Source organism: Rhea americana, unplaced genomic scaffold (genome assembly GCF_003343005.1).
Source record: "Rhea americana isolate MKP2758 unplaced genomic scaffold, rheAme1 scaffold_252, whole genome shotgun sequence".
In the NCBI taxonomy this organism is placed as follows: domain Eukaryota; kingdom Metazoa; phylum Chordata; class Aves; order Rheiformes; family Rheidae; genus Rhea; species Rhea americana.
Window position 1 is genome coordinate 28,753 of NW_028186371.1, and position 18,654 is coordinate 47,406.

The window sequence follows — 18,654 nt, forward strand, 5'->3', positions numbered from 1 at the left end:
AAAACCCACTCAGTTTTGTCCCATTAGGCTAGAAGCAAAATTTTCCAGGTACCTAGGAGCTTAAAATTAGCTTGTAGAGTTGTCATGGAAGTCTGTAGGCTAGTGCTAAGATAAGTGTGAAAGTAGAGTGAAAAACTAGTAAAGATGATGATGGTAATCTTCCTCAGATATTTCCATGCTACTGAATCACCAAGTTGCTGAAATCAAATACTTTTTGTTTTATTTTGTTTTGATAATACTAATATTTGTGTTTCTTAGTAAAATTTTTCATACCTCTTTCATAAGAGGATCCAGAAACTATGAGATGACTAAAGCACAGGCTCTAAGAAATACAGGCAGGCCAGTAGGTTATGTGGGTGTGAGAATGATTCAATGTTGGACAAAAAATTTAAAAACTGTTACTTGGAATTAAGCTGTAAGTGGATATTACAACCAAACAGTGTTTGCTTTTGCTGTTTCCCTGAAAGCTAAATCAGAATTACCTGTTCAGAACCAGCTTGATATTATTTCTTTGAATGGTGAAACCAGTGACCCCTGTATTAGTACCATATAAGCTGCCTTTTGCTGTCCGGTCAATGGAAAGGAAAGTACTCACCAATGTTCATACACTTGCACAATAATCACAGTCATAGTACTGTTGTACTGCTTTGTGATCATTCATYACAGCAGACCAGCTTTGGCTTTTGAAGTAGTCCCTTTGGGGAGCAGAATCTTGCTTTCTAAAAGGACTAAGGGTTTTATTCTTACTCTGTTAATGAGTGTGACCTTACTGCTTCACACAAATTGTTCTAGTGCTCTGTTTTCTGGTGGTGGTGGTGGGTTTGGGGAGGTTTCTTGTTTTTTTTTTTTTTCTTTTTTTAATCCAAAGTGCATGATAGGAATATAAATACACATTGTACATTTTCTGTATACTAATACAAGTGCTGCATGATAATTTAGTTGAATGTTAGTATTTTTCAGTGAAGTAATATTTCAATTAACACTTGATTGTAGAAACTACTGATGTTACATAGTAGAAAATAAATCGCATTAAATAACATGTTTTTCTAAACAATCTTCATCTCCAGGCTTTTCAGAACAACACAGTGAACCCCAGGTAAATATTTCAGACTATTTGTCCTGTTGTTATAGTATGGAGTTACTTTTGAATTTGTTTTTATTTGTATTCATTGGATTATGTCTTTCACAGCAGATCTCTGAATCAATTTTAGAAACAAATGAAACCTCTCCTAAAAGAGGAARGCAAAAATCAGGTAATGTTCACCTAACATGTTACCAAGATGAGCTTCATAATTTTTTCAGATAGCAGCACTGAATTAAGCATGGYTTGTATGTTTTGCGGATCTTTTGGAGGAATTTGTTTTGGGTGTTGCGGAGGATATTGAAAATACTGTATCATTCTTTTTGTCATATTTTGGTTGCTGTTTTATTGGATTTTGTAGAACAATACATTTAAATATGAACACAATTCCTAATTTTCTGGTGTTGTGTTCTTTACGAACAGATACATCGTACTCGCTGATTCTTTCCTAACATTAAATCAGTGACTCTAGCAAGGTGTTTCATGAGCAGAGGAACCACTGAAACCTCTATACTGTGTGTGCTCTGTCCTCTAGTCTGCCATTCACCATTGTAAACACCTTCCATGAAGTAGGCTTGCTCCAGCTCATCTGTTCTCACCTTCTCTCTTCAGACAGTCCTCGAGTTTGCTTTTCTTCCAGTTTYTCAAAACACCTTTTCTGATATTCCTAGTGCTCTTCTTGAGTTTACTGGTTTCCAGAGGAGCAATAAGGAGTGTGCATTGTGGGTGTACTAGCGAAGCTGTCCAGGAGCAACTGGTGAGACAGAAGGGGTAGATTGTTGGGCTCATGCTGTAGCTGCTCTTCACAGGAGTGTTTATGTGACTCACTTTCCTCTGGTAATCTGCCAGTTGTTTTACAACATATGTTATTGAGTACATTCCTCTGAAGCCCTCTCCTACTGTGTTAGTTTGAATCTGGCTGGCAGGTTCAGAGTTAGGGGAAGGAAGCTGGGAAGAAAGGCAGAGTGGAAGAAAATGACAGGATGCCAGTGTGTTTTCAGAAGTTCTCTTTACTTTGGAAACGAAGCTTAAAAGTAAAGCTGTTGTCTCCTCTCTAATGTATAGTACGCCAGCTATGTGACATTAATGGTTCTCTGTGTAATGTCTTTGTTTTAACGTATATTTGGTATTTGTTAATCAGATGAGAAACAATTCATAGAATCATAGAATCAGTAAGGTTGGAAGGGACCTCTGAAGATCATCTAGTCCAACCTCCCTGCTCAAGCAGGGTCACCTAGAGCATGTCAGACAGGGTTGCATCCAGGCGGGCCTTGAATATCTCCACAACCTCTCAGGGCAACCTGTGCCAGTGCTCTGTCACTCTCACAGTGAATAAATTGCTCCTCACATTCACGCGGAACTTCCTGTGGTTCAGTTTCTGCCCATTGCCTCTTGTCCTGTCACATGGGACAACTGAAAAAGAGGTTCTCCCTGCCCCTTGACACCCTCCCTTCAGGTACTTATACACATTGGTAAGAACAATTCCCCATTCAGGCTATAGATTTTTTACTGTGACAATCAGATTTTGAAAATATAAACCAGAGATGAACTCAGATATAAGAATTAAATAAGTAAGGTAATTTGAAAGAGTCTAGAAAATGATTGTAACTTGCGAGTATGATATACAAATAGTTTCAAGTTATTCTTCATCCTTCTCATTTAGAAAAAATGTACTGTTCCTCTTGGTGCTGAGAGAGGTTAAGCTTCTCTCCAGAAGGTGTGTGTGTGCATTCACAATAAGTAAGCAACAGGAACCTTTCTCTTCTTGTTTTGCAATGATGATGTGTTCTGTCAGAAGCATAAAGAGTTATGAAAGTTGCTTAATGAGAACATGAGATTTGTTTCTAATCTGTATTACCGGAGTAGTATGAAATGGAGCTCCAGTAATGGACCAGCACTTTACAGTACTGCAAACACAGGAAGAAAAGATGGTATTGTCATAGCTCATTTCATATCAGCTGTCTATTTTTCATGTGTGTTTTTATTCATAAGTTGTACTGTTTTTCCCTCATGTGTTATCTTGAAGATCAGACGTTAAGAAGTGCATGTGAAAATTTTTCTCAAACTTTTCTATTTGGACTTAAGCAGTTTATATTGCTTTAGCAAAGTATCATGATTTTCCTAGCACAGATATTTATAGGCCCAAAAGGGTTGAGTGCCACTCTTCAAAAGTTTATTCCATAAACATGTACAGCATCTTGCAAGCTTAAATGAAAAATGAGAAAGATGAAACTTTCTGTTCTGCTGCCTTTGTTACTGACTCATAATAATACTCTTTTCAGAATGTGTTTTTGGATCAAGATCAAGTGTTTGTGTTCAGATGTTCTCTGTAAGGAAGACTAGCTGGTTTGGTCTGTAATCTGCAAAAAATCCTTATGTAAGGCAATTCAGGAGGAGGAAATCTTACAAGAGAAAGAAAAGGTGAAGGATATTTAGATAAAACACTAAAGGTCCCTTTTTTGGGGGAGTACTTGCTACAGAGCAAGCAGAGTGAAAGGTGGGGGATTCACAGTTTCTGGATGCACTGGAATTTCTATGGGTATTTGTGTGCATTTGGCACGAGTAGGACTCATCTAACACCACTGCAAGTATCCAATAATAAAAATATATGCTAATAATACATGACTGGAAATAATGATGAAATTTGATTGACTGTATGAATTTTTGATGTACATTTTTCAAATTACATTCTCTTCAGAATCTTCAGACTGGGGGTTGTACCAGTGTTTTAGTTAGAAGTTGCACTAGAAGTGAAAAAGTCTTGTCAATGGGCAGTCAAACCTCTCTCCTAATGTTGATAGCAGACAATGATGCAGAAATCACAGACTCTGGAATCAGTGCTCCTAGAGGAGAATTTTTGCCTGCAAAATCTGAAAGAAGAGATACTTTCTTAGGTTATGCTTATGAATTATTTTTCTAGAGGTTTAAAATTACCAAGACTGTGAAAACTGGAATTTTGCAGACAGACCATCGTAGCCTTTCATCTTTCCATGGCTTTCTCCTTGTTCTGTGCCTATAGTACAGACTTTTCAACATTGCTTAAACCCATGGAAAACAAACAAGCATATAGGCTCCAAAGCTCATACAATCTATCTGAAGACTGAGATTCCAGACTCCCACACTGCTGTTGAAAACTTTATCATCAGTCATAAAGGGCAAGACTGAGTAGGAGATTGGGTTTCTTCTAATCATGATGATGTAGCACCTAATTCTGAAGTGTCTGGTGTCTGAAACAATCCAAAACATTAAGGCACCTATATGTTTTGAATATAGTATGAGAACTGCATATTTAGAGGGCCTGTACAAGTCTTTGGGTGCTGGTAAGACAACTTGTATCTAGCTTTCAGGCAGATGCAGGTTACTGGAATAGCTCATTCAGTCCATGTTGTGCCATCTTTTTCAGGAAAAGCCCTGCAGCTCTTCTGCATTCATTCTCCCTGTCTTATTTTCCCTGTAGGAAGGATGACTGAYTGTGTCCCTCTTTACCATTGAAGCTGTATGTACATACAGAAGGGCTGTGGTGTGGCAACTGCACAATTTTTGAGTAGGAAGGGGAGTACAGAGTGATTGTTTTAGGAGCCGCATTTGAGCTACTGGGACTTTGTTTCTTTTGGGGTACTTGATAGTTCTGTGTTCTTCCACACAATAACAATGAGTTACTGCATCTAAGTCATAGCTGGGACTGTACATCACATCTGAAAGTGGACCTTCAGAGTTTCAAAGTGTTTCCCTCAAATAGGGAGCCCAGACTGAATGACTGCTTCTGAGAAGTTTGTAACCTGTCCAATATTACATAGGAATTTGAGTGAAAAGTGTAAAATCCATTTTTCCAAGGTACAAATTAAATGTCTTGACTATGGGCTGTTTCTTACATTTCCCCAAACCCTCTTTGATMCAGTGTACATTCCTCCTCTTCTGCAGCAGATGAGGCAGTATTTTTACTGATGGCTGTTTCGTGAAGTACTGAGTCTGGATTCTTTTCTAGAAACAATTTTGGTTTTTATACATGAGTAGATCTAGGGTCTTGAAGATTTCAAGCATGTGATCTTGTTCATGATTTTCTGTGCACAAGAGAGAAAGAAATGAAAATTGCTGGAGCAGTGTAGCTAGTTACTGTATGGCATACAGGGTGACTATGCTAACGTTGTGTGCTTTATATATATGTATATTTTTATCTAACACTATGTAATAGAGAGGTAGATTTTAGAATTTCATGAGTTTAGGGGGATATATTAGTCTGTGTTAAGGCTTTCTCATAAATATGATGATTCAGAATGCACTCTAGCCATAAATAAACTGTATTAGCTCATATTTCCTATTAAAAAATGTGGTTTTCACTGTAGGTGAGTACTCAGAACCTACCTTTCATGTGTTGTCCTCAGCTGAAAAAGAGGAAGACATCAAGGATCCTATTGAAAACTATGGGAAGCAGGTACGTAAAAGCAAATATTTTAGATTAGAGTTTGAATTTTTTAAGCATTAAGGCAGAAGAAAACTTACCAGTCAATGAACAATGCCAAAGGAAGAGTCTTAGAGATGAAAATTGTATTATAATCTGCAGCCAATTTGGCTGCAGTCTTCCTATGATTGTATAAAATGCCTGCTATTATGATGGATACATGCCATTATATTGTTCTATTTCCAGGTGATTTGCCTAAATTTTGACCAATGTTTTTCTTTAAGTGTGTGATGCTGAGAAACAGCACAGTTGAGTATATTTTATTTTCTATGCAAATTGCACGTTCGAGTGTTTGTCTGGGGGATTTGTCCATCTGTGATCTTTCAGATAAAGCACTCTAGGCCTTCCTGTTTGTATGAGGAGAGGTCAAACAAAAACTTGAAATTTGGTGACTAACTGGATGCTTTCTCTACCTCCAAAATATACCCTCCTTTAGCCAAATTAAATGTTGAGGAAGATTATTTTCAAGATGTCACATCCCCTGGGTCTGAGGCAGGCCTTCTGTTTGTACTAGGCATACAGGTCTGGGTAGAGGGAAGGTCACCAGTGAGTGTTTGGAGTCTTCTGTAACACCTGAATGGACAGCGAAGCGAGTGATTTCTGCCCTATACCCAGGCACCAGGGAGGAGGGATGTGCTTGATTTTAACAGATGCAGCACAGCACTTAGGTCTATTGGAAAGTGGTGACAGTTGGGCAAAGAAATTGGAGAAGGAGAGGCTGAAAGGGGCCGTGACTAGCTGAGATGCCACTTACTGTTGCAAAAGGATGAATTATTGTGAAGCTAAAATGTGAAGGGAGAAAATGGCCTGGCTAACCAGAAAGGAGAGTAAGGAATTAGGAGATCTTATCCCTTTGGAACAGCAGGACTGCAGGCTCTATTTCAAAAGGGAGTTTTAGCTGGGGAGGCACATRCAGAGGGAGCACTTTATGGGGATAGTGACAGAGGATATGAGCAGCCAGAACCATTGAGCCACGGAGTGTGGGGTTAGAAAAGTAAGGAGACTGGAGAGAAGAGCTTGTGGGTGTGGGTGAAGCCTGATATGATTTTGAGAAGCTYGGGCTTCTGATTTTTGTAATGGGAGAAGGAAGGGACAAATTTACCAAATGAATGCTTTTCTTTGGAGCTTGGAATGGAGTTTAAGCTTTTGAATGTCAGGTGAAAAACTAATCTTAACAGCCAGTTCTCCTTTGGAGGACTGTAAAAAGTTCAAGGTTATTCATGCTGTATTAGCTCAACTGTCCAGGACCAGTATAATGCCAGACAGTAGAGAGCAATGGAGAAAGGTGAGCAGGAAAACTTAAGCAAATGCAAAGAATAATTGTATTATAGCAGTGAAACATGAATAAATCAAGTCCTCACAGTGACAAATGCCAGGAGTTGCAGAGAGCAGGCAGTCTAAACGGTAGAAGTAACCCTGATGTCCAGACAAATCTAATTCAAGGAATACTGTTTTCTCTAAGTTTTTTTGTTTTTATTTTTAAGAAAATGATGGTTCAGTGAAGCTTTAATTTACTTTCTCTTGTTTGGATATAAACAATTGCCTTCAAATTTCTTTTGTATAGTTGAATATGATGAGCTTGCAACATAAATTACTTAGATTAACTGTAACTTCCTTTCTCTTGGTAATCTTTTTGTCTGTACCTGCTTACTTAAGGATAAATATGCTTTAGAAACTACCAACTTGATAGAGAAAGCAACACATGAAAATCAGACTGACAAAGCAGAAATTTCACATAAGGAAGCCCTAGCACAAAATGAGGAATTGCACAGTACTGACAAGCAGTTAAATCCAAAACTTTGGGAAGAAAGATATGAAAGAATATGGGTTGAAAATGAGAAAAGGGAATTGAAAACAAATTTTAAAAACATTACAGCGGAGCTGAAGCAGATATTTGGTGAAGTTAATGAAACTGATAAAATTGCTTACCATGTGGGAGAAATGTCAGAAGATGACTTCAGTGAAGAATTGAAGAGTTTTCATGTAGTTTCACCTCATATGACAGAATCAAATAATAAAATAGAAAGCAAACGTGAATTTGGAGATATGAAACTTGTGCTAGGCCTAAAACAGCCCAAAATGGAAGTGATAATTCCAAGTCCTGGTGTCCTTTCTGATCAAAATAACTTAAATACAAATGTGGAAGATACCTGCAGTAGAGATGAAGAAGACTGCAGTAATAATACAGATAATATGGAAATACCTATAGTGAAGGGAGAGGGCAAGCAAATATCTACTGTGGAGATGGAAGAGAATGAGAATGGAAGTAGTAGAAATGTAGAAGGAAGTCCTGAATACTCTCTGAGACATTACTTAAAAACAAACATTTTGGATGATGCTTCTAATATTTTTCGTAAGACAAGACCTGTTGCTACAAATGCTGAAAATACACTTTGTTTTGTAACAGAAGGGGAATTTGGAAAAGACTCCTGTTGTAATGATGATGTTCTCAGAGACTACCTTATCAACAATCATAAAATAGCAGAAACAGAAATTGAATGTCTTTTTGAAAATGCTCAGCAATCTTGTGGCATACTGAAAAGGAATCTGGATGAAGAACTAGAACATGATCTGGAAAGATTTAAGAGTAAGGTGGGAATGCTGCAAATAGTATTCCTGGCTTTGGAGAAAGAGAAGGTACAGCTGCAAAAAGAGGTAGAAGTTCACCTGCTACTCCTCATTCCTTAGTCTTTCTCCTTACCAATGGTCCTGTTCACTTTAGCTATTCATCATTAAGAAAAGGTGCTTTGTGCAAATTGTTTTTTGGTTCAATGAAAGTACATTACATATACATAGAGAGCGCTGTGGAGAGCTGTCCTCTTTCCCATTATGTAATTAGAAGGTTCTGAGAAAATCTAGAATATATTATTCTAGTTTAACAACAGATGGCATTCAGTTCCAGTGTAAGTAGTTATCARTTCATTGCCATAAAAAGAAATGCATACAATAACACTAGTTCTAATTCTGATTCAATGAATGAAAATAGCTTCTGAACAGGGTCTTGACTAATCTCTGCATTTGCTATGATTTGTGCATGGTGTGCCTTCGTTGCCCTTCATTGAAATTCCTGTTTGCTGTGAAACCATTTTTGCTTGTGGATTTTTTGATGTTTTACTGCTTTTATTGTTTTGTTTTGTTCTCCATTAAGGAAGTAACAGTCCAACACACTTTGACTCTTATCTCCTCTATTTTTACAACTAACACTGGGCATTCCTTATAACTTTCTGTCCATCAGTAATGCCTTTACTTTTCCATTCTTCATGTTCAAGCTATACTATTACTCCCTTTCTGAGGGCTATGGTTTTTCATCATATATTTTTAATCATGAGTAAATTCCAAGTACTTTCATTGACTCTATATATTTTGTAGTATAATTTTATGAAAATACCTCTCTAAAATGGAAATGTTTCAATTCACATTACATGGCTTGATAAGTAAAGACTGAATTACTCAATTCTGAGTATGGTATTTCCCTCTTAATGTCTAATTGTTAGGAAACAAGGAGAAATATATAAAGMTTAACTTCTCTTTCTGTAGGTTGAAGAGGAAAAAAGAAAGCAAAGATGTTTCAAAAATGAGATGGTGGCAAATCAAGAAGATCTTGGGAAATTAAACATACTGCCTGGCAATGTTACTAGTCAGCAAATGAAACAAAGGCTTCCTCTAAAGAAYAGTGACTATCTTAGAACAGAGAATGAAGAAATGGAAGAAAAACACAAAAAGGTTTTCTCATCCAAGAAGAGATCAAAATTAATTGAAATGCCATTGAAAAGGTAAGCTAATAAAATAATCTCTAATTCTTATTTGTAAAACTAATTATCTTTTTTTTARCCTTTGTACTCTGAAGTAGCAATACAGAAGGCCCTACTGAGTAGTCCACTGCTTCTCAAACATTTAAGAAAATACTGTTTTTAAGGAAGGACTAAGTTCATAATAGGCACTCAAACTTGTTGCTCTCATTTGCAATACTGAAGGTAAAGATGTCTTCAAAGACAGAGACAAGAAAAATCAACTGTTTTCATAAGAAATGGCTGCCCTGAAAAAAGACGTAGGGGCTTGCAGTTTACTTTGCTTTCTCCTTTTTCTAGGTGACTTTAGTGATCTCCATGCAATTGATGTTTTCTTTTTCATTAAGTTCAGATCCTCTTTGTCAGATTAATCCTAAAGGTTTGAAGAAGGCACAGATGGACAGTGCCTGCCGAATTGCCTGATTTCGTGTATGTGACCAGACGGTTTCATTTCATGTGTGTGAGCAGAAGATACCACAAGGCTTGCTTTCTTTTTGCCTTTTTTTTTTGCCAATATCAAAATTCTCCTTGAGAAAACTCATTAGCAATGTCTTGAAATAATGTATTAATGGTGTTTAGAATTGCCTCACAATAAATTGAACTTTTGTGGAACTCAAGTCCATAATCCTGAGTATACTGGCTCTAATTCAGCCAAACATTTAGGCCTATATTTGATGCACAGTGTATGGGACTTAAGTGAGAATATTCATTGGAGTCTGCTGCTTTTTCATGGCTTGGGCCCTGACAGTCAGACCTAATAGTTCAAGCCAAGTGTGCTCCTGAGGGAGACAGACAAGAGTCTCTGTGAAGAGTCTCTTGTCTCTTCAAGACAAGAGTCTTGAAGTAGAGAAGTACCTCCACAACCTCTGCAAACATAATTGTCTATATAAAGAGGAGGGAAGTGTTGGCTTACTTTTGGGGTTTTTTTTTGGTCAGACAATGTTTATACAATATTTCCAAATGCTCCTTGGACTAATTTTTCTCAATTCTGAAAGATGAGATGATAATCTTGTTGTGCAGGAAGACCACCAGCTGAGCAAAGTCTCACTAATGAAAACCTGTGTTTTGTCTCTTCTCTTGATTGCTCTGGATGACTCCAGGCCACTTGCAAAGTGGATGTCTCTCAGGCAGAAGGTGGACTGSCAATCACAAGGGAGATTTGATTTAGTGAATCTCCATGAGAGATATTTGAAGATACTTTTACATAACTCCAGGCAGTGGTATTTTTCCTGTCTTTCCTTCAGGTTGAATCTCTGTTCCATACACTTCTTCTAATAAGGGTGGGGTATGTGTTCGAGCTTACCTGAGTCTATATCAGATTCCACCTTTCCCCCTTATTTCTAGAAGAAGGAGTTTAAATACCTRGTTATCTTTCAGCATCTTTGGAGTCAAGCCTGTTTTATCACAGACATTTTTCTAAGTAGTTTCTGAGCATCATCTGAAGTATTTAAAGGTACTCAACTAATKATTTTTTTTCTTCCCGTTTAATGTAGTATATCTGCCCTGAATGCAAAAGGTGCAAAGAAAAATGGGAGTAAAAAACAGACTTCAAAGCAGAAGGCTAATCAGCAGATGAGTTCTTCCAGTGGGATTCATTTTCAAGTATTGGATGATAGCACTTTCAGTGAAACATCTCAAGATGAAGGAAGGTACTGAATATACTGAATATAAGGAGTATTAGAAATAAAACTTAATAATAAAAATTGACCTGAAAACTAAAGGTAGAAGTTTTGTAAACCTAAGGTGTAAACCTAATACAATGATACTATTTATTTCATGTGGCAATATTATCTGATGCCATTTGTGTTTCAAAATGCTTCCTTTTTGCTTAGTATGCTTTGAACATACAAGTCAAGTTAACGATAAGGTTGGATGCGCACAATTGCTATGTTACCAGAATATGCACGTGTGTATGTGTGCATGTGTATATATACATATATACACACACACATATTTATATATTTGCACCTGTGTAAATACATGTATATTCCCTATTTAAAAAGCGAAGGAAATGCACGCTATGTTACCAGAATATGCACGTGTGTATGTGTGCATGTGTATATATACATATATACACACACACATATTTATATATTTGTACCTGTGTAAATACATGTATATTTCCTATTTAAAAAGCGGGGGAAATGCACGAGATGCATGAAAATGCAAATGTTTTTCATTGCAGGCTTCTCAATTTTTTTTTCTCTTTTTCTTTACACCTCATGTCTGTACTAAGACGAAGAGGGATGGTTAACTAGCCCTTTCATAATGCAATTCTAAGATAGCTGTATACTCTTAGGAATTTGCATTTGTATCTCTATAATGCACTGGACGTACAATATAAAGAACATTTTTCTTGGAACTAGCTCAGGGATCTCTGACTTAGCATTGTTTTGTATGAAGCATGTAAGATGCGTGAAGTGACAAGAAGGAAAAACAGGCTAGAGCTTGTGAACACAGGTTAAAGGCAGGTACTTATTGCTGAAGAGCAGATTTCCCTGAAGAGTCAATTTTTAAAAAACTCACTCTGTTTTGCTTGCATAAAACTACCTCAGATAGAGCAGTGAACTCAGTAGGTCTTCCATATGAAGATAATTGGAATAGTTGCATAAAAAAGCTACATTGATCAGTCAGCTTTTTGACTTAATATTTTGCTTAATATTTTGTGATTAAAGTAGCCTTCTACTAGTCATAGTACAGATAAGGTTTTTTCAATTTTAAACTAAAACTTAATAGAAGAATTTTGTTAGATATAGCTGAATTCACTTATGAAATTAAGTTTTCAGAGGAATTTTAGATATTATTCATAACGCAATATAAGCWTTCTAATACCAAAATCTATTTCTGTTTTCTAGACCTGCAGCAAAAAGAGGGAGTGAAAAGAACAAGGTACTGTAAAATAACTTTCTCAATTAAATATATCAGCTGTTAGCCATTGAAATGAGAACAGCATTTGTATAGCAGTTTACCACATGCACAAATTACTGCTTGTGTGCAAGTTAATCATATTTGAGCCAAATCTCTGGGCAGTGGATGAGAGAACAAATCATTTTTGCACTTRTAATAATCTATAGTTCTGTACTATTGTATACAGAAAATACTGTATTGTTTGTAGATCAGCATACAAATGGATGTCAYTGACCTTGATTTAACTCAGTCATCTGATACAACTGCAGAGGATGTTGAATTTCCAACTTCAGCCTACAAAGAGGCTATGTTGCTGATAGAGCAGCTGAGTGTAGATCATACAGGTAAGTTTTCAAATAACTTTGTCTTTATCTGTTATAAGTTTTGTTTTGCTTTTTGTTTTTAAGCATATAATTTCTTTGTATACAATCCCAAGTACTTTAGTTTGGTTTCTGTTTTGATCTAATGTTTGTTCATGATCAGAGGTGCCCAGAAAGTGCAGACTCCAGCACTCTCACCTAACTTTGGGTGTTTGTTTGTGTTGTTAGCAGGCATACCTTAATTCTCTCTAGTCAGAATTAGAGTAGTAGGTGTTTATAAGTTGCCGCTCAACTCACTCAACTCAAGTTGAGTTTTTAGTGTAGTCATCAAAAGTTATCAAGACAGATCTTCCTTTTTCCATTTATGCTGCTCAATAGGTATTGACAACTAGCAAAGTATTAGCTTCACTAAAAATGTATATATAAAATCTACTGTCATAATATATTTGCATGGATATATATTATTTGTAATAAGCTATACTAAAAATTTGGCAAATTATGAATTATTAACTTGCATATTGGAAGATATTTGTGTATATGTGCAGCTTTCTATATATTTTTTTTTAATCTCCAAATAGGTTCTGCTAGTCTGTTGAAAATTCAAAATATACTTCTTGAATATGAGCAGATAATAGAACGTGAAAAAAATCGATACACGGCGCTCTGGAAAGAAGTAAGAAAATTAGAAAGTCAAAAGGAGGAGTCACAACTAATAGTAGAAGAGACTCAAGATTTGAAATCCATATTGGCTCATCAAGAAGTGGAATGGAAAAATGATATCCAAAGCCTTAAGTGTGTAATCTTGCATTCTCATAACATATGTTATCCTTTCACTATTCATTTCAGAAGATGCTGGTGGTACAGTTGACAGGATGAAAACTTTCTAGTCTTATATGTTTGTTCTTTTTCAGTCAGTCGTACATTAAAGGACATAATGTCAGAAAAACAAGTTACCTGGACACTAGCACCATGTAAAATCATCTAGATTTTTTCTTTTACTCTTTTTATTTATTTATTTATTTATAAAAAAATCAAGAGAAGAGAATAGAGTATGGGGAAAATGAGGTTTATAAGGATGTATAAGAATTATGTTTAATGTCTCCTTATCTTTGCAAGTTTTGTTAGCATATAATATTAGGAATTCTGGCTTCTCTACAGAATGAAACTCAACCTAGAGTTTAGTGCTCTTTTTTCTTTTTTTTCTTTATTCAAAATGATTGTGAAGGAAAGTCAAATTTGGGATTGCCCATTTCCCCATGCTTCTGAACTGTGTGTTTTTAAACACTATTTACATCATTTTAAACTAGAATGGTCAACAGGCACCTTATGAAATGCAGCAAGGACAAATACTAAGACTCGTACCTGGGAAGGAGGATCCCCTTGCAATGGTGCATGCTGGAGACTGCCTGGCTAGGGAGCAGCTCTGCTGGGAGTCTGGGGTCTCTGGGGATCTGGGCAGAGAGCAAGCTGAGCATAAGGCAACATTAGGGTTCCCAGGCAGCTAAGAGGGTCAGCAGCATCCTGGGCTATATGAAGAGGAGTTCAGGCAGTAGACTGAGGGAAGTGTTTGTCCTGCTCCTACTTGGCACACGTTGGACTGTGTCTAGAGGACAGAGTCCAATTTTAGGCCCCAAATGATAGAGCAAGATTAATCTTTCAGCAGCGAGCGAGCTCAACAGAGAGCCCCAAAGCTAGCTGGGGGCAGGAGTGCTTGTCCTCTGAGGAGAGGCTGAGGGAGCTTGTCTGGGTCAGCCTGGAGAAGAGGTGGCTTTGATGGGACCTAATGTAGCCTTACAACACTGCCAGTACATACAAGGAGGTTATGAGGAAGACTAAGCCAAGTCCTTCCTTGAGAAGTAGGGATTCCAACTGAATATGACAGAAAAACTTTTTCATGATGAGGACAGTCAAGCAGTGGGACAGGTTGCCCAGGGAGCTTGTGCCTTCTTTGTCCTTGGAGACCTTCCAAACTGTACAGAAGAAAGCTGTCTGTAACCTGGTTTGACCTCAGAGCTGAGCCTGCTTTGAGGAAGAAGTGGGTCTAGAGACCTCGTGAGGTCTCTTCCAACCTGAATTATTCCATGATCCCAAATTGCATTTAAAGGAATAATTAGATTTGGTCCTAACTTGGCCTAGATTTGACTCCCCCTATTATATCAAAGTTCCCAGCTAACAATCAATAATAAAAATATGCTACATATGTTTTTCTAAATAAATTGCCAGAACAGAATTAGCTCTATACTTAAAAAACTGTAACTGCTTATTGCTGATTGTTTCAGTTAGTAAAAGGTTATCTTCCTAAGATTTTCATTATAAATTTGCTTCAACATTAAATTGCTATTGTTTTTTTAGGTTTAGATCCACTGAGTTTTAAAAAATTGTGTTTTTATGTTATTAAGCTTAAACACCTTTCATTTCTAAGCCTCTTTTCAATCACTGACCTCATTCTTGAGTAAATGCAGACTGCTTCCTTTTTCTGTGGTAGCACTTTATTTTACCCTTACAGAAGGCTCTTAAAAATTCTTAAATAAATGATATGCTGTTTTATTAGTATTACTTGCAGTCACTGTGAATCAGTAATATACTGGATGGAGATGCTCAACATATCAATAAAATGTAGATTTATTGTAGTAAAAGTTTATAATGCTTTAATCTGGCGACGCATATGTTTAATTACAGTATATTGCATGTCTCTATGTATTTATACTTGCAGAGAAGTTCTAGTCGGGGGCRGGAGAAGAAAGCAATATTCTGTCTTTTACCCCGTATGATCCACCATGTCAAGCTATGGTCTTTTATTTTGAACCCAAATATAAGATTTGGTTATACTGTAATGCGTGTATTCAAACTGCAGATGGTCTCCTTTTGAATGAAGTGTGCATGTATAGAAATATGTGTACTTTTGTACATTTATCTATTTAAATTTATAAGTACATGATTTATTTTGTACATAAATTAATGGATCATATCTGTATCTTGTGAAACTGGTACCATGAATTGAATGAAGTTAAAATTCTTTTTTAAAAATTGCAGTAAAAATGAACTGAAAGGATGTAACATTTTTATTGTTTAAGTTGTCTCTGAAAGTATACAGTGTGAAATATTCACTTTTTTTGGATCAGTGCTTTACTTGAATACACAAATAGGATTGAGGTTTCTTTGTCTGAATTTATTCCTCAATTAATCTTTGTTAAATCCCAGATTTACTTTGAAACAAGAAGAGGAGAAGAGGCTCAGAGTAGAAATGCTATATGAGAAAACTAGAGAACAGCTAAAAAAGAAAGAGGATCACTATTGTAAAGAGATGGAGGAGAAACAACAGCTTGAGCTGCACTCAAGGAATTTAGAAATGGAGTTGATAACACTGAGAATGCTCTTGAAACAGGTATATTAAATATTGAGTTAGACATTTGTCTCTTGTTTTTCTACTTCTTTTTAATTGATGTTGTATTCCTATCTGCTTAAAGAAAGAGATACCTTGTTTGAGGCAGAGGCATTAAATAACTATATCATGCATTTTGAGGATGGTTGAGGACTGTTGATTCACGAGTGGTCTGTTCTTTGTTTTTCATTTGCAACTCCATGATTCTTTCTCTCTTTTTTTTAGGATCCAGGTTTGTTTGTATTTCAGGCCAGGTCTTACCATTTTTTTTTTCTTTTCTTTTTTTTTTTTTTAATCTTGCATATCATCTTAATTTGCAGATGGAAATTAAAATTTATTATTTATATGTCTCCTGTAGTTAAACTTGTGTGGATTGAATTTCAGGCCCAAATGTTAATATTTACCTGAGATTCTGTATGTTGCCACAGTTGCTTACAGTTTGGGGACTAAATCCAAGAAAGTCCTGCACCCTCATTTTTAATGCAAGTTTAGTGCCTTATTGATATGATTTAGATGGTGGTATTCTCATCAGTTATAACCAAGTTAAATTCTTCAGTTCTTACATTGCATTTTGTGGATCTTTTCCCAAGCTTTGACCTGGATTTCAATACTTCTGTCATGGTTCTATGAAGTGTCAAAAAGCCCTTACTAAACTCAGCTGCTTACTTGTCTTTATTCTTAATACATAGTAAGCCTTTAAGTTGCAGAATGTATTAAAGTTAAAATATTAAAAACACAATAAAGTGATGATAAGTGATTTTAAATGGTCACTGTGCTGTTGTAGGAACAGGAGTCTGCATCACACATTTTAGTCTGTCTGCATTTAATGGAAGAATGAATTTCACTAATTTAGCTCTCAGTCTGTTCAGCTGATCAGTCCTCTTCTGTGCCTCAGTCTTTTGAAATCTCTTGCAACCCAGTTTGTATAGAAATTTTGCTAGATCTTGATCAACTGTGAAGCTGTCTTGATGAGGGAAAATGTGTTAATCATCTGAAATGCTTCAGAATATAGGCTATTAATGACAAATTCAGACTTTCCTAGGACCTTGGAGTAGGATAAAACCAATAGAATTGATGTGCTGTTGGAAACATCGTCTATTAGTTTTATACTGTTGTTAGTGCTAAGAGTGGTGAACGGATGTTCTTGGATCTTTGACTTTAACCATGCAAATGTCTATTTCTGACTTAAATACTAAACTGACTTATACTACTAAAATTAGTATATATACTACTGTAGTAGTATATGTAGGGTTTCTGACTTAAAATTTGTATGCCATATGTTTCTACAAATGCTAGTTTTATTAAAAGTGTTTTCATTACAGAGCAGTGATTCATTAAGCATGAAGCTTTTACAATACTGTTTTGTCCAAGCTGAAATTGAATGTCTGCTAGTTACGTGCTTCAGTTAGGAATCTAAATGTGTGTTTTCAGAAATGGAAATTGTGTTTGCAGCTCTGTGCTTGGTATGGAAAGGTGGTTTGGGAAGCATAGATCGATACTTATTTGAAGTTTTCTTTTAGTTCTCTCATTCCAAGTTACTTTAGTAACAGCAATACACTTAAATTCAGAGCAACATAAATCAGATGATTCAGTAGTGGTAACCTAAGAGATGTTTGCTTTCAGCCTATGGTACTTGCCTAGAAGAGACAAAACAGCTCTTACTGAATTTGAAATACAATACCCTAAAAGGTAAATGTGCCTTCCTTAACATACGTATTCAGCTGCTTAACACCTAGATGCTGCTTTTGAGTTCACAGGAGTGTAAAATATGCAGCCTACTTTGTCTTGTATAGATAAACAGCCAAGAAATTAAATGGGCAAAGAGCTGGATCTACACAACCCCCAGTGAGTATCTCAGAACTGAGGTTTGGCCCCCACAACAGAAATTGGCACCACTTTGGGGGGAAAAAATATATATATATATATATATTTTTTTTTTTTCTAAATTGCCATTCAAAGTAGGTTTTTTTTCAAAAGGATAATAAATACGGATTTGCAAGATGGATTATCATAAATTTGTAGAAGCAAAAATATGCAGAAGAGTTCTTTCACAGGCAAAGAAGAATAAAATGGGGAAAAGGTGGCTAGCTCTGATTTTTCTCAAGGTTTAAGCAGTTCAAATATGTTATGGTAGGCTGAAGAAGAGCGTGATGAAACACAGAGAGAGCTTTCTCAAGAGAAGAGTGCCAGAGCCCTACRAGAAGGCATTTTGAACAGCCATCTTTGGAGACAGAAAGAAATAGAAGAAGAAACAAGAACACTAGCGAAAGATTCGGAGGTAGACAATTTTATTTCTAATGATTTTGATTTCACCATACTTGTTCTAAAAACATGATAGATCTTCCTGGCAATAACTTCTRTGCTTTTTGCCAGATCACTTCTGGTGTATCAAGTAATTTAACCGTGAAAATACCATTTTGTTTGTTTGTTTTTCCTTATATCTCTAAAAGTTCTGGAGTGCAGCATCAGTCTTGTATGTAGCTGAAGCGCAAGTGCAAGTAGGAAACCAACACAAAGGAAGACACTCTTTCCCCAATTTGTTAAGCTGTCTGCTGTTCTTTTTTTCATTGTATAGACCTGCTATCCTGAATTTTAAGGTTTCTAGYAGTGCTCAGGTACCTAGGTATCCTGAGATTGACCGGGAAAGTAGTTGTTGTGCAGTATGTCTGAAAGTTTTAGTTGCAGAGCATCATCTGATCCTGTTGCGTGCTTTTCTT

At 36.3% G+C, this 18,654-nt stretch overlaps 1 protein-coding gene across 1 annotated transcript in view; it reads left to right on the forward strand.

The window, feature by feature from the left end:
- The window catches only part of LOC146594675 (uncharacterized), a 41,884-nt gene that overhangs the window by 21,422 nt on the left and 1,808 nt on the right, over positions 1 to 18,654 (forward strand). The window contains exons 15-25 of the mRNA XM_085307083.1: positions 1,068 to 1,096; positions 1,190 to 1,253; positions 5,425 to 5,513; positions 7,197 to 8,195; positions 9,078 to 9,313; positions 10,822 to 10,977; positions 12,184 to 12,217; positions 12,444 to 12,579; positions 13,134 to 13,347; positions 15,757 to 15,940; positions 18,072 to 18,215. Of these exons, the coding sequence (XP_085163209.1) occupies positions 1,068 to 1,096; positions 1,190 to 1,253; positions 5,425 to 5,513; positions 7,197 to 8,195; positions 9,078 to 9,313; positions 10,822 to 10,977; positions 12,184 to 12,217; positions 12,444 to 12,579; positions 13,134 to 13,347; positions 15,757 to 15,940; positions 18,072 to 18,215 (2,285 nt within the window). The remainder of the gene's footprint in view (positions 1 to 1,067; positions 1,097 to 1,189; positions 1,254 to 5,424; positions 5,514 to 7,196; positions 8,196 to 9,077; positions 9,314 to 10,821; positions 10,978 to 12,183; positions 12,218 to 12,443; positions 12,580 to 13,133; positions 13,348 to 15,756; positions 15,941 to 18,071; positions 18,216 to 18,654) is intronic.